Source organism: Ranitomeya imitator, chromosome 5, assembly GCF_032444005.1.
Source record: "Ranitomeya imitator isolate aRanImi1 chromosome 5, aRanImi1.pri, whole genome shotgun sequence".
NCBI lineage: Eukaryota > Metazoa > Chordata > Amphibia > Anura > Dendrobatidae > Ranitomeya > Ranitomeya imitator.
Window position 1 is genome coordinate 512,701,044 of NC_091286.1, and position 23,171 is coordinate 512,724,214.

The following is a 23,171-nucleotide window of genomic DNA, read 5'->3' on the forward strand; positions in this document are numbered from 1 at the left end:
GTGTGTCGTCAGCATAGAGATGATACTGAAAGCCGTGAGATTCTATGAGCTGTCCCAGGCCAAAGGTGTAAATGGAGAAGAGCAGGGGTCCTAGAACTGAACCTTGCGGGACTCCGACAGATAGGGGGCGAGGTGAGGAGGTGGTGTGTGAGTGGGAGACGCTGAATGTACGGTCAGTTAGGTATGACGAGATCCAGGATAGGGCCAAGTCTGTGATTCCAAGGGATGAGAGGGTCTGCAGCAGCAGGGAATGGTCCACTGTGTCAAAGGCAGAGGACAGGTCCAGGAGGAGGAGGATAGAGTAGTGTCGCTTGCTCTTGGCGGTTAATAGGTCATTGGTGACCTTAGTTAGGGCAGTTTCTGTGGAGTGGTGTGACCGGAAGCCTGATTGAAAGCGGTCGAAGAAGGAGCAGGAAGATAGATGGGAGGACAGTTCAAGATGGACATGTTGTTCCAGTAGTTTTGAGGCAAAGGGGAGAAGTGATATAGGGCGATAGCTAGATACAGAGGATGGGTCAAGAGAGGGCTTTTTGAGGATAGGTGTGATTGAGGCATGTTTAAAGCTTGAGGGGAAAATGCCAGTTGTTAGTGATAGGTTGAAGAGATGGGTTAGGGTTGGGATGAAGACTGTGGTGAGGTTTGGGATGAAGTGGGATGGGAGTGGGTCAAGTGCATAGGTGGTGAGATGCGATCTTGAGAGTAGAGTGGAGAGTCCGTCTTCTGTAATGGTGGAGAAGTTGGTTTTGGAGGTGGAGGGCTGGGTGGTTGGGAGGAAGGGTTCTGGGGGTTGTTTACTAAAACTGTCTCTGATGTTCTCAATTTTCTGCTTGAAAAATGAGGCAAGTCTTCTGCTGAGATGAGTGGGGAGGGAGGAGGTGCTGGGGGACGGAGGAGAGAGTTGAAGGTGTTGAATAACTATTTGGGGTTGTGAGACAGGGAGGATATGAGAGATGAGAAGTAGGTTTGTTTAGCTGTGGCGAGTGTGGTCTTGAAAGTAGTGAGGGACTGTTTGAATGCGATGAAGTGCTCGTTGGAGTGGGATCTTTTCCATCTGCGCTCAGCAGCTCTGGAAGCTCGCCTCGGTTCTTTGGTCATGCTGGTGTGCCAGGGTTGTCTGTTGATTTTGCGAGCTTTGGTATGTGTGAGAGGGGCAAGAGATTCCAAAGCTGCAGCTATTGTGGTGTTATATAGAGCAAGGGATCAAATAATTATATCTTTCACTGTATCATACTAACCCAACGCTGTCTTCTTCTGCTATTTGAGCCACTCCGGTCATCTTATGCAAGCTGTGACCTGCCAGATCACTCCTGTGTTTGCTGGGACAGCCAGAAATCACAACTCAGTGTAAGTCTATGAGAGCCACATTGAATCCAAAAAGAAGCTCTCATAGACTTAGATGGAGAGTTTGTGACCATTACTTCTGACTTCCGTTCAGTCAGAAGTTGTGATCACAAGATGGCGCATGGGGTTCGGAGCGGTGCCGGGAACAGCAAATGAAAGTGGCTGGTAAGTATAATACTAGGGTACAGGAACTTAGATTAGTAGCACAACTCCAGAGCTGCAATAAATAAAAAAAATTGGAGTGGTTCATTAACAATTCATCATTTATGCTCTAAATCAGATCTGTCACCAGATTACATAATACAAACTGCATACATAGATTTATTAGACTTAGTTTAAAATCCATGTCATTTGGTGATGTATATGATTTTGATATTAAATTGGAAATATTATAAGTCCAATTAGAGATGGATTTACAAAATGCTAACTTCAATATCAGACTTGAAAACTTTTAAAGATGATGATGCAGGTCTTCTAACATGAATTTGTCAGTACTATAGTTTCATCTGAGCCACTAAGACCTTTCACCAAATTTTGTATGCTGAACTTTTGTTCAAGTCCAAATGGATGTTACCAGATAGCAACTCATATAAGGAGAAGTACAAACCACTAGTGAAAAGTATCTGATATATTTGGATTTTTCAATAAATGTTAATTTCTATCCACATATGGCAATTAATTACTGAATTTCAGCAACATTTTTTTTCGAGCCATGGTCTGATACATGCTTTCCTTAAATCGGGCAGCATGTATCATCTGTCAGGTTTGCTTTATGGATGATAATAATCTGGATCATGGTTTCAAATCTGTCTTATATTTATTTTATCTGGCAGAAAATGTTCGGCAAAATATATATTTAATACAATGCTATTCTGTTTAATACAGAAATGCTGAATACAAAAGAAAGAACTATATATGCTCCATATACATTTTTTATACAGCATTATCGCACTAGAGGCTTTGTCCACTACTTTGTCTGTACCACCTATTTAACCATTATTATCTAAAAATAAAATAATAATATATACTCATCTAACAGCCCCCGTCACTCCCTAACATACGACTCGAACTAGGATCTCCCGACCAGTTCTCCTTGCTCCTTCCTTTGGTAGGGACGGCATTTGACTGTTGCAGCCAATAACAGACTGCAGCTGTTACATGTTTGTCAACCAGAAGAGGAAACCAGAAAGGGGGTGTATAATATTTTTTAGACAATACATGTCTGGTTTTGTTACAGAAAACGTAGTAGACCATGCCTTTAGTTAAGTGCGGTCAGTTTTGAAGTTGCATATTCAATGACATTTCATAGTTTTTAAAAAGTGCCTCATTTTGGCTAGCAACATTTCCCTGAAATTGTCCCCCATCAGGAAATAGAAGACAGGGTTAATCACACTGTTCAAGAAAGCAATAGGTCTTGAAATGACATATATGGAATTGATGGTGATCTTTGCTTGTTTGCTCAGCTGCCATTCTTCCATCCGTGATGCAATCCTCATATTTCTCATGATGTGATATGGGGTGAATAAAACAAAGAACACAATTACTGCAACAGAGACCAAGGTGAGAGGCCTCTCCACGGAAAAGGATGTTGGAAGGATTCCATTTCTGCTTTTTAAAAAGCGTGCCATTTTTACGTAAAATACACACATGGTGCAGAGTGGTATGATGAAGCCAGTGATAGTTAGGAACACACTATAAATTAGGCTGGCCGATGCCATTCCAGAACTTCCATAGCTGAGGCATTGGCTGTCATTGCGCAATTCAATAAAAAACAGAATTGGCGCTATTTCTAACATGACTACAATCCAAACACCAACAGAAATCAGAATGGCCGTCTTCTTCCTTTGCATAATATGATCTTTAAAAGGATGCTTGATAATCAAGTATCGATCAATACTGATGAAGGTGAGGAAAAGGATGCTAGTGTAAAGATTGGCATGCAGCAGGTATCTATTGCTGTAGCACAAGAACTCCTCAAACATCCAGCACCCCTTGGTGTAGCTTTGAATCAATAGAGGAAGGGTGCATAGGAAGACAAAGTCTGATAAGCAAAGGTTGAATAGGTATATATTTCCGCTGGTCCACTTTTTTATGCAGAAAATATATCCGAACATGACTATACCATTGCCAAGAATTCCGAATATAAATTCCAGTGAATATACAGTGGATAGGTAGTATTTCTCAAGTAGGCAATCAGCTGACGAACAGTTGGGATTTTCATGACCCTAGAAGGAAGGAAGAAGCATATCCGGAATATTTGTTTAGTTCATGTCATACTAAAGATTTTTATAAGATTAAAAAAATACAAAAATACATTTTGAAAACAAATCCTCTCTAAATTCTGAGCAGGTGCTAAGAGGGCTTCCAGGGCCTAGCAATTTATTCACATGTAGTAAAGAGAAAGTCAGCTCACCTAGTACTTGAAGTCCAGCTTGCACAGAACCAGGTGAATCCACACCAGATAATATGCTCAAAGAAGAAAGTTGTTGTTCCAGGGTCTGGTAAAATAGTTCTTTCTTTATTTTAAGTCCATTCAAATTTACAAAAATTACAAAGGTTGCATAGACAGGGCAAGGGAGCAAGACGCGTTTCGAACGCTCACTTGCATGATAAAGAATGCAAGTGAGCGTTCGAAACGCGTCTTGCTCCCTTGCCCTGTCTATGCAACCTTTGTAATTTTTGTAAATTTGAATGGACTTAAAATAAAGAAAGAACTATTTTACCAGATGCTGGAACAACAACTTTTTTTTTTATTAGCAATTGATGACCTATACGAGAAATAGATCATCAATAGGAGATTAGTGGGAATTGAAAGCATGAAACCCTCGCTGCTCATGTAAAACCTGCCTCATGGGCAACCACATGTATACAATGTATGAACACAGCAGTCCAATACAATGCTTAATGTATGCTGGGTAATGATGTTTATCATCCATTATTGTACAGTACAGTGCTGTGCAAAGGCAAATAACAGTGCTGCTGTGTTCTGTACCATACATCATTTAGTTTCAGCCTCTGGCGGAGAGGTTTTCAGCTGTTGCATGGAGGTGTTGGGTGCTGGACAGCACCGATCTCATATTGAATATTTACGTCATCAATATTTCAGCCCCAGAAAAGCCTTTTAAGTGCAAAAGAAAACATATTCAAACCACAGTGAAATATTTTAATTGAGGCACCGTATGACTTTAATGAGTAAATGAGCATTATGTAGGAATAGAGCTGAGTGGATTGGTTTACAGAACTCTGATCCAGCATCCAGGTCAGTGATATCTGTTCACTAGACTAGAGATCGACGTATCTCTTTACTTTTGGAATCCCAGAATCAGTTGTTGATTACAAGTGGATAAGCTCAGTGGCGTAACTAGAAAGTTATGGGCCCCAATGCGAACTTTCAAATGGTGCTCCCCCAACCATGCAAAAATATTTTCCACCCAAATTCAGACTGCCATTGCTATGTAATTTATAAAAGAAAATAAACCATTATACTCATCAGGGGCTTACATAGAAGTCATGGGGATCCATATAAGAAGTATAACGCACCCCCATAGTCCTCTTTATAATATTCTGCAAAGTTCATAGTCATCCATCTACTATATAATTGTCTAAGGGTCACTTCCGTCTGTCTGTCCTTCTGTCTGTCACGGATATTCATTGGTCGCGGCCTCTGTCTGTCATGGAATCCAAGTCGCTGATTGGTCTCGCCAACTGCCTGTCATGGCTGCCGCAACCAATCAGCGACGGCCACAGTCCGATTAGTCCCTCCCTACTACCCTGCAGTCAGCGCCCGGCATCTGCTCCATACTCCCCTCCGGTCACCGCTCACACAGGGTTAATGCCAGCGGTAATGGACCGCGTTATGCCGCGGGTAACTCACTCTGTTACCGCCGCTATTAACCCTGTGTGACCAAGTTTTTACTATTAATGCTGCCTATGCAGCGTCAATAGTAAAAACATCTAATGTTAAAAATAATAATAAAAAAAATCATTATATACTCACCTTCCGCCGCCTTTCCCGCTCCTCGCTACGCTCCGGTAACCGCTCCATGCAAGCGGCAAGTTCCGGTGGCAAGGATGGTATGGGAGAAGGACCTGCCATGACGTCACGGTCATGTGACCGAACTACAAGGGGCCCTCGGAAGATGAGTATATGTTTAATTTTTAACCTGTGACATAGGTGACTGGGCAATATACTACGTAGCTGGGCAATATACTACATGACTGGCCAATATGCTATGTGGCTGGGCAATATACTACGTGGCTCTGTGCTGTATACTACGTCGCTGTGCAATATACTATGTGCCTCTGTGCTGTATACTACATCACTGGGCAATATACTACGTAACTGGGCAATATACTATGTGACTGGGCAATATACTACGTCACTGGGCGATATACTACGTGACTGGGCAATATACTACGTGGCTGGCCAATATACTACGTGGCTGGGCAATATACTACGTGACTGGGCAATATACTATGTGGACTGTGCAATATACTACATGGACATGCATATTCTAGAATACCCGATGCGTTAGAATCAGGCCACCATCTAGTATAGTATAATTACACTTTCCATATTCATCCATATAGTATAATACACTCTCCATAGTCATCCATATAGTATAATACACTCTCCATAGTCCTCCATATAGTACAATAGTATAATACACTCCCCTAGTTCTCCATATAGTATTATACACTCCTCAGTCCTCCATATAGTATAATACACTCCTCATAGTCCTCCATATATTAAAATACACTCCTCATAGTGCTCCATATAGTGTAATACACTGCTCAGTCCTCCATATAGTATACTACAGTCCTCAGTCCTCCATATAGTATACTACACTGCTCATAGTGCTCCATATAGTTTAATGCACCCCTCATAGTCCTCCATATAGTATAATACACTCCTCAGTCCTCCATATAGTATTATACACTCCTCATAGTCTTCCATATATTAAAATACACTGCTCAGTCCTCCATATAGTATAATACACTCCTCATAGTGCTCCATAAAGTATCATGCACCACCATCGTCATCCAAGTCGTACAATTCACTTCTCATAGTATAATGCACCCCATAGTATTTCATATAGTATAATGTATTCCCCATAGTCCTTGATACAGTATAACGCAGCCCACATATAGTATAATGCAGCCACCCCACAGAGTATAATGCAGCCATCCCACAAAAGTATAATGCAGCCTCACATACAATATAATGTAACCCCCATAGAATATAATGCAGCCCCCCTCATAGTATAATGCAGCCCCTCCTTACAGGTGCAGTGAGAAAGGCACGGGCAAATGATGACTATGGGGCAGGGGAGAAGGACACAAAGGGGCTAGGGGAGACAGGCACAATGGTGACACGGGGGGCTAGGGAGCAAGGAAGACAGGAACAAGGGGACACATGCAGGCTAGGAGGCAGGGGAGAAGGGCCCAAGGGGAATAGTGGGCAAGGGAGACTGACACAAGGGGACACACGGGGACAAGGGACACAAGGACAAGGGGACAAAGGAGACAGGCACAAGGGGACACACAGGGACTACTGGGCAAGGGAGACTGACACAAGGCTACACATGGGGACAAGGGACACAAGCACAAGGGGACTCATGGGGAACAGGAAGAAGAGAAGGGCACAAGGGGACACACGGGGACTCCAAGGGCAGAATAGATAGAGACGCAAGTAGACAGAGTTGCAAGGGGAAGATGGGGAGACTTTGGAGCAGGGAAAAAGGGGGCACAGGGATTACGAGGACAGGGTAGATGGGGAACACATGGTGAGAAAGGGGACAGGGGAGACTTGAGAGCAGGGCAGACGGGTCACATGGGGACAAGGGTCTGGGAATGCATGGGGGGAGCAGGGGAGGAGTGACAAGGCGCATACAGGGGCCTGGAGGAGCACAATGACCTGTACCTGGGGACCTACGAGGATATGGGGCACGGGAGAGCAGGGAGGAAACGGGGCTGGTGTCACAGGGGGCCAGGGATGCTGGTGGCCGAAGACGGCAACACACGGGCAGCAGACACACCTCACTGCCGCCGGTCCCGTACACCTCCATGTTCATCCCTGGATCCTCCACATGGCTGAGCGGCTGCGGCATGCCCCTCCTAGGCGGATCGGTCCACATGCCCCCCACCAGATCCAGAGCCGAATGTTCCTCGGACCCAGCAGCCACCACAGGCTGGGCCAATATGGTGGCCGCCATCACCTGTGCAGATGCTGCACTGCCTGGGTCCTGCAGAGAGAGGGTGCACGATGAAGTGATGTCATCATGCACCCGCAGTGTCAGAGGCAGAGGGGAATGATGGGAGAGGGAGCGTTAGCTGAAGCTCTCTCCTCCATCATTGCTTTGAACTGTACTGGCATCATAGACTCCAGTATAGTTCAATGTGGTGGCGGGGGGAGTCGGGTGCTCTGCTGGGCCCCTGTCCTGCCAGGCCCAGTCGCAGCGGCGACCACTGCAACCGTGATAGTTACGCCCCTGCCTCACACACACACACATACAGTGGGGCAAAAAAGTATTTAGTCAGTCAGCAATAGTGCAAGTTCCACCACTTAAAAAGATAAGAGGCGTCTGTAATTTACATCATAGGTAGACCTCAACTATGGGAGACAAACTGAGAAAAAAAAATCCAGAAAATCACGTTGTCTGTTTTTTTATCATTTTATTTGCATATTATGGTGGAAAATAAGTATTTGGTCAGAAACAAAATTTCATCTCAATACTTTGTAATATATCCTTTGTTGGCAATGACAGAGGTCAAACGTTTTCTGTAAGTCTTCACAAGGTTGCCACACACTGTTGTTGGTATGTTGGCCCATTCCTCCATGCAGATCTCCTCTAGAGCAGTGATGTTTTGGCTTTTCGCTTGGCAACACGGACTTTCAACTCCCTCCAAAGGTTTTCTATAGGGTTGAGATCTGGAGACTGGCTAGGCCACTCCAGGACCTTGATATGCTTCTTACGAAGCCACTCCTTCGTTGCCCTGGCGGTGTGCTTTGGATCATTGTCATGTTGAAAGACCCATCCACGTTTCATCTTCAATGCCCTTGCTGATGGAAGGAGGTTTGCACTCAAAATCTCACGATACATGGCCCCATTCATTCTTTCATGTACCTGGATCAGTCGTCCTGGCCCCTTTGCAGAGAAACAGCCCCAAAGCATGATGTTTCCACCACCATGCTTTACAGTAGGTATGGTGTTTGATGGATGCAACTCAGTATTCTTTTTCCTCAAAACACGACAAGTTGTGTTTCTACCAAACAGTTCCAGTTTGGTTTCATCAGACCATAGGACATTCTCCCAAAACTCCTCTGGATCATCCAAATGCTCTCTAGCAAACTTCAGACGGGCCCGGACATGTACTGGCTTAAGCAGTGGGACACGTCTGGCACTGCAGGATCTGAGTCCATGGTGGCGTAGTGTGTTACTTATGGCAGGCCTTGTTACATTGGTCCCAGCTCTCTGCAGTTCATTCACTAGGTCCCCCCGCGTGGTTTTGGGATTTTTGCTCACCATTCTTGTGATCATTCTGACCCCACGGGGTGGGATTTTGCGTGGAGCCCCAGATCGAGGGAGATTATCAGTGGTCTTGTATGTCTTCCATTTTCTAATTATTGCTCCCACTGTTGATTTCTTCACTCCAAGCTGGTTGGCTATTGCAGATTCAGTCTTCCCAGCCTGGTGCAGGGCTACAATTTTGTTTCTGGTGTCCTTTGACAGCTCTTTGGTCTTCACCATAGTGGAGTTTGGAGTCAGACTGTTTGAGGGTGTGCACAGGTGTCTTTTTATACTGATAACAAGTTTAAACAGGTGCCATTACTACAGGTAATGAGTGGAGGAAAGAGGAGACTCTTAAAGAAGAAGTTACAGGTCTGTGAGAGCCAGAAATCTTGATTGTTTGTTTCTGACCAAATACTTATTTTCCACCATAATATGCAAAAAAAATGATAAAAAAACAGACAATGTGATTTTCTGGATTTTTTTTTTTTCAGTTTGTCTCCCATAGTTGAGGTCTACCTATGATGTAAATTACAGACGCCTCTCATCTTTTTAAGTGGTGGAACTTGCACTATTGCTGACTGACTAAATACTTTTTTGCCCCACTGTACTACAGATCACACACACACACACACACACATACTACAGATCCCACACACACTACAGATCACACAGACACTACAGATCACACGCACACACTACAGATCACACGTACTACAGATCACACACACATACTACAGATCACACACACACTACAGATCACACACACACATACTACAGATCACACACACACATACTACAGATCACACACACACGTACACACCACAGATCACACACGCACACGTACTACAGATCACACACACACACATCACACACACACGTACTACAGATCACACACACACATACTAAAGATCACACACACACACTACAGATCACACACACTACAGATCACACACACACACATACTACAGATCACACACACACTACAAATCACACACACATAATACAGATCACACACACACGTACACACTACAGATCACACGCACACGTACTACAGATCACAAACACACACATACTACAGATCACACACACACACACACTACAGATCTCACACACACTACAGATCACACACACACATACTACAGATTACACAAACACATACTACAGATCACACACACACACACTGCAGATCACACACACATACTACAGATCACACACACACTACAGATCACACACACGTGCACACTACAGATCACACGGACACGTACTACAGATCACAAACACACACATACTACAGATCACACACACACACTACAGATCACACACACTACAGATCACACACACACATACTACAGATCACACACACACTACAAATCACACACACATAATACAGATCACACACACACGTACACACTACAGATCACACGCACACGTACTACAGATCACAAACACACACATACTACAGATCACACACACACACACACACTACAGATCACACACACACTACAGATCACACACACTACAGATCACACACACACATACTACAGATTACACAAACACATACTACAGATCACACACACACACACTGCAGATCACACACACATACTACAGATCACACACACACTACAGATCACACACACGTGCACACTACAGATCACACGGACACGTACTACAGATCACAAACACACACATACTACAGATCACACACACACACTACAGATCACACACACACTACAGATCACACACACACACACTACAGATCATACACACGCACACACTACAGATCACACACATGCACACACTACAGATCACACACTCTACAGATCACACACACACACTACAGGTCACACACATACGTACACACTACAGATCACACGCACTAGAGATCACACACACACACTACAGATCACACACACATACTACAGATCACACACACAGTACACATCACACACACACATACACACTACAGATCACACACACAAACACACACACTACAGATCACACACACACACACTACAGATCACACACTACAGGTCACACACACACACACACTACAGATCACACACACACGATACCAGCTCATACACACATCTCACACTCTCCTCTCTGGTACAGGGGAGGAAGACGTAAACATGCAGCTCCTCAGCTTCTACTGCTTACACAGCTCCGTCATGTCCGCATCTCCCCCGCTCTCACCTTCTGTCCCGGGGCTGCAGAGCAGGAGATGTCTCACCGTGCTGACCAGAGCTGGCCTGCTTCCTTTTTCTCACATGCCCTGCTGCCCCCTCCGCCTAGATACACCTCTGACTGTTGCCTTGAGGGAGAAATCTCCTGCACTGCAACATGGTGTCGGGTGCCTCGGACCTTCCGGGCCCCAGACCCGCCGGGCCCGGTCGCAGCGGCAACAGCTGCGACCGTGGTAATTACGCCCCTGGATAAGCTTAAACTACTGCCAATAAGTAGGTTGTGCTCAGAAAAATTACTGGAGTCATGAAAAAATTAAAGCCAACTTCAGCACAAAGCATTGTGAAATATGTTAAAATAAATGATGCTTTATTTAACTAAATCCGACAGGTGTATACAGATAAATGGTCCAACATTTTGACCTTAAATGGTCTTTCGCAAGGATATCCAAATACAGGTAATATGACATAGTGATAAAGAGAAGTGGTGACATTATGTAACTTAAAATAAAGTATGTACAATGTATAAACCTATCTATAATATAACGCTGGGAGCGTCACTCTGTCCGAAGCCTTTATAGACTGCGCAGGCGCAAGCGCCGGCGCAGTCTGGGCCTCACAGAGTGACGCTCCCGAGAGATCGCAGTATGCGTTCACACTGAACGCACACCGCGATCTCCAACAGAGAAGCAGGGACCGCCAGGAGGGTGAGTATCAGCCATATTCACCTGTCCTCCGTTCCACCGCTGAGCGCCGCCATCTTCCCGGTCTTCGGCCTGTGACCTTCAGTTCAGAGGGCGCGATGACACGCTTAATGCGAGCCCAGCGGTGGAACGGAGGACAGGTGAATATAGTAACTGCTGGGGGGCCTGAGCTGGCGGCGATACCGGCACCTGACCCCCACAGCGCGCCTGTGTCCCCGCCTGCTCAGGCCCCCGGATGGGTGCAGCACATGACAGGATGGGGACGCAGGATGGGGATGCAGGATGGGGACGCAGGATGGGTGCAGCACATACCAGAATGGGGACGCAGGATAGGGACGCAGGATGGGGACGCAGGATGGGTGCAGCACATACCAGGTTGGGGACGCAGGATGGGTGCAGCACATGACAGGATGGGGACGCAGGATGGGGACGCAGGATGGGTGCAGCACATACCAGGATGGGGACGCAGGATGGGTGCAGCACATGACAGGATGGGGGCGCAGGATGGGTGCAGCACATGACAGGATGGGGACGCAGGATGTGTGCAGCACATGACAGGATGGGGACGCAGGATGGGTGCAGCACATGACAGGATGGGGACGCAGGATGGGTGCAGCACATACCAGGATGGGGACGCAGGATGGGTGCAGCACATGACAGGATGGGGGCGCAGGATGGGTGCAGCACATGACAGGATGGGGACGCAGGATGGGTGCAGCACATGACAGGATGGGGGCGCAGGATGGGTGCAGCACATACCAGGATGGGGACGCAGGATGGGTGCAGCACATGACAGGATGGGGACGCAGGATGGGTGCAGCACATACCAGGATGGGGACGCAGGATGGGTGCAGCACATGAAAGGATGGGGACGCAGGATGGGTGCAGCACATACCAGGATGGGGACGCAGGATGGGTGCAGCACATGACAGGATGGGGACGCAGGATGGGGACGCAGGATGGGTGCAGCACATACCAGGATGGGGACGCAGGATGGGTGCAGCACATGACAGGATAGGGGCGCAGGATGGGTGCAGCACATGACAGGATGGGGATGCAGGATGGGTGCAGCACATACCAGGATGGGGACGCAGGATGGGTGCAGCACATGACAGGATGGGGACGCAGGATGGGTGCAGCACCTACCAGGATGGGGACGCAGGATGGGTGCAGCACATGACAGGATGGGGACGCAGGATTGGGGTGCAGGATGGGTGCAGCACATACCAGGATGGGGACGCAGGATGGGTGCAGCACATGACAGGATGGGGACGCAGGATGGGGACGCAGGATGGGTGCAGCACATACCAGGATGGGGACGCAGGATGGGTGCAGCACATGACAGGATGGGGGCGCAGGATGGGTGCAGCACATGACAGGATGGGGACGCAGGATGGGTGCAGCACATACCAGGTTGGGGACGCAGGATGTGTGCAGCACATGGCAGGATGGGGACGCAGGATGGGGACACAGGATGGGTGCAGCACATACCAGGATGGGGACGCAGGATGGAGCAGCACATGACAGGATGGGGGCGCAGGATGGGTGCAGCACATGACAGGATGGGGACGCAGGATGGGTGCAGCACATGACAGGATGGGGACACAGGATGGGTGCAGCACATGACAGGATGGGGACGCAGGATGGGTGCAGCACATACCAGGATGGGGACGCAGGATGGGGACACAGGATGGGTGCAGCACATACCAGGATGGGGACGCAGGATGGAGCAGCACATACCAGGATGGAGACCATATACCAATATAAATGCTCGCCACCCAGGCGTAGAACGGGTTCAATAGCTAGTAAATATATACACATATATAGCCATATTTTTACATACACAACTATACATTGAGAGTCATTTTTTTCCGAGAGCAACACATATAAAGGAAATAGAACTTTATTTTCTATGTATACAGTAGGCAAAAATATGTATTTAGTCAGCCACCAATTGTGCAAGTTCTCCCACTTAAAAGATAAGAGAAGCCTGTAATTGACATCATAGGTAGACCACAACTATGAGAGTCAAAATGAGAAAACAAATCCAGAAAATCACCTTGTCTGATTTGGCAAGATTTATTTTGCAACTTATGGTGGAAAATAAGTATTTAGTCATTAAAAAAAGTTCATCTCAATATTTTGTTATATATCCTTTGTTGGCAATGTTTTGGCAGATCACAGCTGACATCAACCTCAAGTCCCATTGCTCCGATTGCAACTCCACCAGGGCAATCAGGAAGAGCCAAGGTGAAGCACCAGAATTGGCATTTCTAATGTGTTGCACCACTTCCGTGGTGATATTTTTAGGCTGGGAAGGGACAAGGGACCTTTCCATCCTGATAATATCAGCTCATATCTGTCCGTTTTACCTTAAACAAGCCTAAAGCGCAGTAGAATAAACTTCACATAAAAGGCACTAAAGGGTAGAAATGTTTATAATATGTAGGGGTACTTTGAAATCACATATCTACAGGATATCTTTCTATTCTACAGGGTGGGCCATTTATATGGATACACCTGGGTGGGCCATTTACAAAGTTGGATCCAAAATGGCCAATTTCAAAATGGCAACCCTGGTCACCACCCATCTTGAAAAGTTTTCCCCCTCCCATATACTAATGTGTCACAAACAGGAAGTTGATATCACCAACCATTCCCATTTTATTTAGGTGTATCCATATACATGGCCCAGCCAGGTGCATCCATATAAATGGCCAACCCTGTATATATATCTATTCTGAGGGTTCCGACTGTGAATTTACTATACTTGGCTGATTAAATTTTGTGTTTCCTTTGAGATAAGTGTGTAAAAATCGGATGACAAATGGATGGTCCGTGTGCCGTCAGTTTTTTTCTTGCACCTATTGGCTTGCATTGGAGAGTCTTGTCCGAAATATGTAACCAAGCACAGCATGCTGCATTATTTTCCTCTACTTGATTGTAGCTGAGGAAAAACTAGCAAATGAACTCTACCTCACTGAATAACATTGGTATATGCAGATGTGAGCAAACCCTTAGACCGAGTTCAGAATAATGTGCAAAATCGGCAGGTTTTCATCCAGAAAAGACCATTTTTTCATACATGTTGTCAACTGTATGCAATGTGTTTGTCCGTTTTGTACATACACATGGTATCTGGTTCTTACATGAACAATAGAATAAATAATAAAAGGCCAAATATTGTTTCCTATTTTTATAATTGTAATGGATCCATGAAAATTGCATGATAATTGGATGCTAACTCATTGGATTATTATGACCAAGACTGATCCGAAATATTGATCAAAGTAGCTCATTCTAAGATTTATTATATGTAGACCATCGGTCCATGTATAAAAATTTTTGTGAGAACTAACATTGACTCGCATGGTCATATTCTATCAGGTTTACATCCAGCAAATGGATGTTTAATACACTCGTCTCAATGAGCCTGTAACTGTGTGGTATTAATATTTCATGTAAAGGTATAAATATTCAAAGTTTGAAAGTTGCTAGTTTTTCTAAACATTCATCAAATAGTTTTTTTTTTTTTTAATGCAAAACATATCAAGCTAATTTTACCAATACCATTAAGTAAAATGTGTTTTGCAAGAAACAATAGCAGAATCATTGGCACATGTTTAAGCATTAGAGAGTTATTACCATATAGACTGACATGTCAGATTTGAATAATGGACCTTAGTCATTAAGGTGTAAACTGGCTTCATCACTAAGGGGATAAGCTATACTAAAATAATTATATTCTCTAGAAAACCCCTTAATTTATACTAAGACTGCCTCTCGGGGTATTGACGGACTTCTCAGCTTTTTTAAGGCATCATTTGTTCTAATTCTGGAATTGCCAAAAAAGTGGGGAGGTTTAAGGGGGGCTTGAAATGGAGGAAATAGGATGAGAAATTGTTAAAAGTGGATCTAATATAGCTATCATGCCTTTATCCAGAAGAGAAGCTGACAATTTTTTTTTCAATTCTCGGTTAGTATGACATTGTTGGTTAATTTCAGCAAGAAAATTGCACAATAGGGGTACAGAAATATGACCATTTCCTATAACCACAAATATCTCAAACGTGGGAGTGTCTGTATGACTTTAAATGTGAAACTTCCACACAGTGAATTACTCTCTCAAACTGTCTACAATGAGCCATTAAAATAATGAAAGCCTATTGACACTGCAGTTACAATACCTTGAGCATTGTTTGGACCTTAAAGGTACCTTCACACTAAGCGACGCTGCAGCGATACCGACAACGATGTCGATCGCTGTTTGGTCGCTGGAGAGCTGTCACACAGACAGCTCTCCAGCGACCAACGATGCCGGTAACCAGGGTAAACATCGGGTTACTAAGCGCAGGGCCGCGCTTAGTAACCCGATGTTTACCATGGTTACCATCGTAAAAGTAAAAAACCAAACACTACATACTTACATTCCGTTGTCTGTCCCTGGCGCTCTGCTTTCCTGCACTGACTGTGAGAACAGCGGCCGGAAAGCAGAGCGGTGACGTCACCGCTGTGCTTTCCAGCTGGCCGACGCTGACACAGGATGCAGGAGGAGTGCAGAGAAGCAGAGCGCCGGGGACAGACAGCAGAAGGTAAGTATGTAGTGTTTGTTTTTTTTACTTTTACGATGGTAACCAGGGTAAACATCGGGTTACTAAGCGCGACCCTGCGCTTAGTAACCCGATGTTTACCCTGGTTACAAGTGAAGACATCGCTGAATCGGTGTCACACACGCCGATTCAGCGATGTCAGCGGGTGATCCAGCGACGAAATAAAGTGCTAGCCTTCTAGCTCCGACCAACGACATCACAGCAGGATCCAGATCGCTGCTGCGTGTCAAACACAACGATATCGCTAGCCAGGACGCTGCAACGTCACGGATCGCTAGCAATATCGTTGTGAAGTTGTTTAGTGTGAAGGTACCTTAACTCTTAAGTGGTCAACAACTGAAGGTCTTGGTTATTCATTTGTTCCTGAGTATTTGTTCAACGCTTTATTGCACAATTAACCACAAATGATTTAAAGGTGTTTAGTACTTTAAACTGACTACATTTCCAAAGAAAAGTCAAAGAATTAATTTTTGGCAAGATATTATTCAATTTGCCACAGAACCAGAATGAAGACATAATAATAATATTTAATAACATCTTGGCAATAAGTCCATCATGTACAGTGTTCTTATTAAAGGGAACCTGCTACTATGAAATTCCAGGCACTATGTTATGGAGCAATAGGAGCTAAGCACATTGATATGTAGTTGTGTGAGAAAACCCTTTGCTCTTTCTGGACTGTTCAGTCCAATGGGCGGTCCTATCAGTGATTGACAGTTATATTTGTATGCAGTGTTAAACACCGCTCATAAAAATAAAGGGAACACTTAAACAACAGAATATAACTCCAAGTAAATCAAACTTATATGAAATTAAACTGTCCACTTAGGAAGCAACACTATTGACAATCAGTTTCACATGCTGTTGTGCAAATGGAATAGACAACAGATGGAAATTATTGGCAATTATCAAGACACACTCAATAAAGGAGTGGCTCTGCAGGTTGGGACCACAGACCACATATCAGTACCAATGCTTTCTGGCTGATGTTTTGGTCACTTTTGAATGTTGGTTGTGCTTTCACACTCGTGGTAGCATGAGACGGACTCTACAACCCACACAAGTGGCTCAGATAGTGCTGCTCATCAAGGATGGCACATCAATGCGAGCTGTGGCAAGAAGGTTTGCTGTGTCTGTCAGCCTAGTGTCCAGAAGCTGGAGGCGCTACCAGGAGACCGGCCAGTACACCAGGAGACATGGAGGGGACCGTAGGAGGGCAACAACCCAGCAGCAGGACCGATACCCTAGCCTTTGTGCAAGGAGGAAAAGGAGGAGCACTGCCAGAGCCCTGCAAAATGACCTCCAGCAGGCAACAAATGTGCATGTGTCTGCACAAACTGTTGGAAACCGATTCCATGAGGATGGTCTGAGAGCCCGACGTCCACAGATGCAGGATGCTTGGCATTTGCCACAGAACACCAGGATTGGCAAATTCGCCACTGGCACCCTGTGCTCTTCACAGATGAAAGCAGGTTTACACTGAGAACATGTGACAGACATTACAGAGTCTGGAGACGCTGTGGAGAGCGATCTGCTGCCTGCAACATCCTTCAGCATTACCGGATTAGCAGTGGGTCAGTAATGGTGTGGGGTGGCATTTGTTTGGAGGGCCGCACAGCCCTCCATGTGCTCACCAAAGTTAGCCTGACTGCCATTAGGTACCGAGATGAGATCCTTAGACCACTTGTGAGACCATATGCTGGTGCGGTTGGCACTGGGTTCCTCCTAATGCAGGACAATGTCAGATCTCATGTAGCTGGAGTGTGTCAGCAGTTCCTGTAAGATGAAGGCATTGAAGCTATGGACTGGCCTGCCCGTTCCCCAGACCTGAATCCGAACACATCTGGGACATCAGATCTCGCACTATCCATCAACGTCACGTTGCATGACAGACTATCCAGGAGTTGGCAGATGCTTTAGTCCAGGTCTGGGGGGAGATCCCTTAGGAGACCATCTGCTGCCTCATCAGGAGCATGCCCAGGCATTGTAGGGAGATCATACAGGCATGTGGAGGCCACACACACACTGCTGAGCAGTTGACAATTTTTAGGTTTTATTGTTATCAACACATTCCACTATGTAATGAATAAAGATTTACAACTGGAATATTTCATTTAGTGATATCTAGGATGTGGGATTTAGTGTTCTTTTTTTTTTTGAGCAGTGTGCAAAGAAAGCTGTCAGTCACTGATAGGACCGCCCACTGGACCCAAAATCCAGGACAGAGTAGAGGATTAAATGACTAAAACTTAAGTTATGCTGAATCTTTTCTCACAAATCTATATAAAAATCCACACGGACCCCATCTCCTTTCTAACATAGTGACTGCACGATTGACTGCATTATCTTGGTGACAGGTTCCCTTCAAATATGAAAAAGTTTTTTTTATTGGTTTTCCTCATTTAAATTAATCCCATATCTCTGGCATTCAACCTTAATGGTATCTGTAGTCTTGTAAAAAACCTCAGAAATTTTCCAAAATTATTTATGTGTAAAACCACGTAAGAGAAATCTATGTTGGCTCTTAACTTGCTAATGGGAGTGAAATATAAAAAGCCCATTTTTTTGCAGATTATGGATTATTCATGTAACCTCTATTATTGCATGTTCATTTAACACCTAAAAGTAAACCTCAAACCCAAGTAAAAAATTTTCTTATACATAACTAACATCTAGACACCATACCTTGTGCGCTGCTTTTGATTCCGACTTTTGCCTTTCCCAATTGTTGAGGTTGCTTTCTCTTTGTCCTAAGTGACTCATGTGGCCACATGGGAAATATAGTGAAATGTATACTGCTATGAGATGGACGTGCACTGATGATGTTCGTAAAGGCAAAAGTAGAGATTAAAATCAGGACACCAGGTCTGCTATCTGCACTAATTATGTATAGGCTTATTAGAATTGCTAACTCTTACGCTCTTTCTCATTTTACAGCTCCTCTATTTTCAAACAGCCTTTGGTTCACTTTCAGAATATCAAAATTATTATCTCTACAATCAATCACTAACCTCAACAGTGAAGCTTGTATGGCATAACCTCAACAGTGAAGCTTGTATGGCATAACCACTGTGGTCAATGATTGCTGCTTTAAAAAATGCACCTTTTTAGAAAGTTTTGGAGTTTTTCTTCTCCTTTTCTGAAGCTGTGTTATAGATGCTTTGAAGAGTTTTGGAAAAGTTTTTGTCTGAAAACATTTTGCAGCTTTTTGATTGGACAGAGCCTAGTTTGAAGAGGTCAACTTTAGGAACTGCTTCAGAAAAGTGATACACTTTCTTCTCTTTCACCAGGAGTTTTTGCAAAACTTCTTCAGGTAGCATCACCTCCAAAAGCTCCTCATATGAACAGCAAAGTGGATTTCACATATAAATGAATTGGAAGAGTTAAGGCTACGTTCAGATTAGCGTTGCGCGCCGCTGCGTCGGCGACGCAACGCACGACGCATGCAAAAACGCGTCGTTTTGCGACGCGTGCGTTGTTTTTTGACGAAAATCGGACGCAAGAATAATGCAACTTGTTGCATTTTCTTGCATCCGACGCTAGCGTCAAAAACGACGCACGTGTCGGAAAACGCAACAAGAAAAACGCATGCGTCCCCCATGTTAAACATAGGGGCTCATGACGCGTGCGTCGCCGCTGCGTTTCCCGACGCAGCGTCGGGAAACGCTAATCTGAACGTAGCCTTACCAAGAGATTTTGAATTAGATTCTAAGGAGGATTTTTAAATGTTTACAAAATCTCCTGAAGATAACTCAGTGTGAACATTCTCTAAATCAGACAGGGCCCTTACTCAGACACCCTACAGAAGGATGGCTAAGGGATGAGCGGACCCTTGGTTGATTGGGGCAGAAGGGTTCCGCCAAACAGATAAAAAAAGTTTGGGTTCCAGAACAGTACCTGGACCCGAACCCGAAACCGGACCCCATTCACTTGAATGGGAAGCCCAAACATCCAGTGTCAGCACGGCAAATACTGCTAATTGGCGGTAAAATCATTACAGCCGGTCAGATAGCCATGGTTCCCATGCTGTCAAATGACAGCGTGAGCCCACAGCTGTGATCAGAGGTATAACGTTTACCTTCAGTCTCTGGTGTCGGCTGATGGGTGTACTGCTCCCATCAGCAAATCATTACCCGAACCTGAACTGGTACCTGAACCCGCCGGACCCGAACATCCAGGGGTCTGCCCATCTCTAGTAAAGACACATACGTGTATCTATGTGCTCTGTATACATGTGAGTATGATTTCCGTGTATATATATATTGTGTAACCTGCATTATTAAACAATGATGGAGCATTGATCAAACTGAATGGGCTCACCAAATTTTCAAAGTGAACTTCAGCTGTATTGAAAGTAGTCTTCGACTCATCACCTTGGTGAATACATATAAGGTTATATGCCCCTCTCAGATCCAGTTTAAAAAACAAATGGCCCCGCTAGTTGAATAGATACAGTTGTGTGAAACAGAGTTAGCCCTTTTCCTGATTTCCAATTCTTTTTCATATTTAAAGCAATACAAAAACAGGAGATTTTGTGACAGAAATCATAATACTTTTATTAAGGAAACAAAAGCGTAGAAAGGAAAATCATGTACAAAGATGCTGAGAAAAGATACACAGATGTCCTGTGGAACATAATTGATGGCTAAAATACTTAAGCCGGCAACCCACGTCCAGGGTTCTTACTAGTGTTGAGCGATACCTTCCGATATTTGAAAATATTGGCATCGGATTGGATCGGCCGATATCCAAAAAATATCAGATATCGCCGATACCGATACCCAATACCAATGCAAGTCAATGAGACAAAAATATCGGAATTAAAATAAACCCTTTCTTGCCTTGTAGGTTAACTCTACATTAAGGAAAACAACTAAGAATAATGTAGGATGTATTGGGGGAGGTGGAGAAGACATTAAAGGCATAGAGGTTTAGCCAATCAAATGTAATAGCAGGAATTAATTTTTTTTAAGACGTTCGGAGTTACAAAGATATTGACTATGTTAAGATTTTTTATATTTTGTCAGATATTTATGTTTCACTACTTCCATGCTCTTCACCTTCTTTTTTACTTCTCCCACACTTTCTTCTTCATCATCCTCAGCAGCAGCATATTTTTCATCAACTCCTCCTTCACGTTATTCATCTTCTTCTTCTTCACCTTCTTCCTATTTTTCTTTTTTTTACATTCTTCATATTCTTTTTATTCAACTATTATTATTCTTCATATTCTACTTCTTCATCTTCTTCATATTCTTCTTCCTCATCATATTCTTATTTGTGACAGGCATTCCTGTAGTTATTATCTATAAAAGTTTGAAGATTACACCTTCCGTTCTGTATGTCACAAAAGATTTACAACAGGATTTGTCCGCGTTCAGTTTGGCCTGCAGCAGCAGGTTTTTTTCCAGGGGCACCACGAGGAGAAACGGACTCACCCCCATACACTGCTTAGTCTTCTTCTGCTTATAATTTATATCTTTTGCTCTGATTTTTAGTCTTACACTTAATGTTCTTCTGCTTTTTGTTCTGCAGCATCTTGTTCTTCTTCTTCTTGGTCTTCAGGGTCGTCGTCTCCAGGGTCGTCATCTCCGGGGTCATCGTCTTCTTCGGGGTGGTCTTCAGGGTTGTCGTCTCCGGGGTCATCATCTCCGGGGTTGTCGTCTTCTTCGGCGTGGTCTTCAGAGTCGTCATTTTTAGGGTCGTCGTCAGGGAGATCCAGAGTGATTAGCAAAAACCATTTCCAAAAGCTTGAACTTGGAAATATAGCAGAAGGTACAAGAAGGCTGAGGAACTGCCGAGAACCAGCTGACGGTACTGGAACCCGGATGGCTACCCGAAGGTAAAAGAGCCAATGGAACTACCGAGGACCAGCTGACGGTACTGGAACCCGGTTACTAAGCAGGAGGTACCTGTGCCAGAAAGCACTACCAAGGACCACCAGACATTGGTGGAACTCGGATACCCAGAAGGAGGCACCTAAGCCAAAGGCTCTGCCTGGATCCAGCTGACAGGACTGGAACCAGGATGGGGAGCAGAAGGTACAAGAGCAAAAGACACTGCCGAGAACCAGCTGACAGTACTGGAACCCGAATGGGTAGCAGAAGGTACAAGAGCCAATGGAACTACCGAGGACCAGTTGACGATACTGGAACCTGGTTACTAAGCAGGAGGCACCAGTGCCAGAAAGCACTACCAATGACCACCAGACGTTGGTTGAACTCGGATACCCAGAAGGAGGCACCTATACCAAAGGCTCTGCCTGGAACCAGCTGACAGGACTGGAACCAGGATGGGGAGCAGAAGGTACAAGAGCAAAAGACACTGCCGAGAACCAGCTGACAGTACTGGAACCCGAATGGGTAGCAGAAGGTACAAGAGCCAATAGCACGACCGAGGACCAGCTGACGGTACCAGAACACGGTTACTAAGCAGAAGGTACCTGTGCCAGAAAGCACCACCAAGGACCACCAGACGTTGGTGGAACTCGGATACCCAGAAGGAGGCACCTAAGCCAAAGGCTCTGCCTGGAACCAGCTGATGGTACTGGAACCAGGGGGACCTATTCAAGATTGCTTTCCAAAGAACCAGCTAATAGTGCTGGAACTCAGATAGGCAGCAGAAGGTCCACAGGAAAAAAAGAATTGCTTGGCCGCGAGCCGGCCGTAGTTACCGAAAACCCACAGTCCTGCAGGGGGAGCTTGTCCTATTGGCATTTTGGAACCAGCCTTGATTGCCAGTTCCCGCAGCCCACATAGGAAGCACCTAAACTGCAGGCACCATAGAGTTGGCTAACCCGACCGCAACCGGACAGGACAACAT

General features: G+C 44.9%; 1 protein-coding gene across 1 annotated transcript in view; it reads right to left on the minus strand.

Annotated features, from left to right (window-relative positions):
• Positions 1-2,128: 2,128 nt before the first annotated feature.
• The window catches only part of SUCNR1 (succinate receptor 1), a 78,455-nt gene continuing 57,412 nt past the window's right edge, over positions 2,129-23,171 (minus strand). The window contains exon 3 of the mRNA XM_069768078.1: positions 2,129-3,566. Within this exon, the coding sequence (XP_069624179.1) occupies positions 2,634-3,566 (933 nt within the window). The 3' untranslated portion in view covers positions 2,129-2,633. The remainder of the gene's footprint in view (positions 3,567-23,171) is intronic.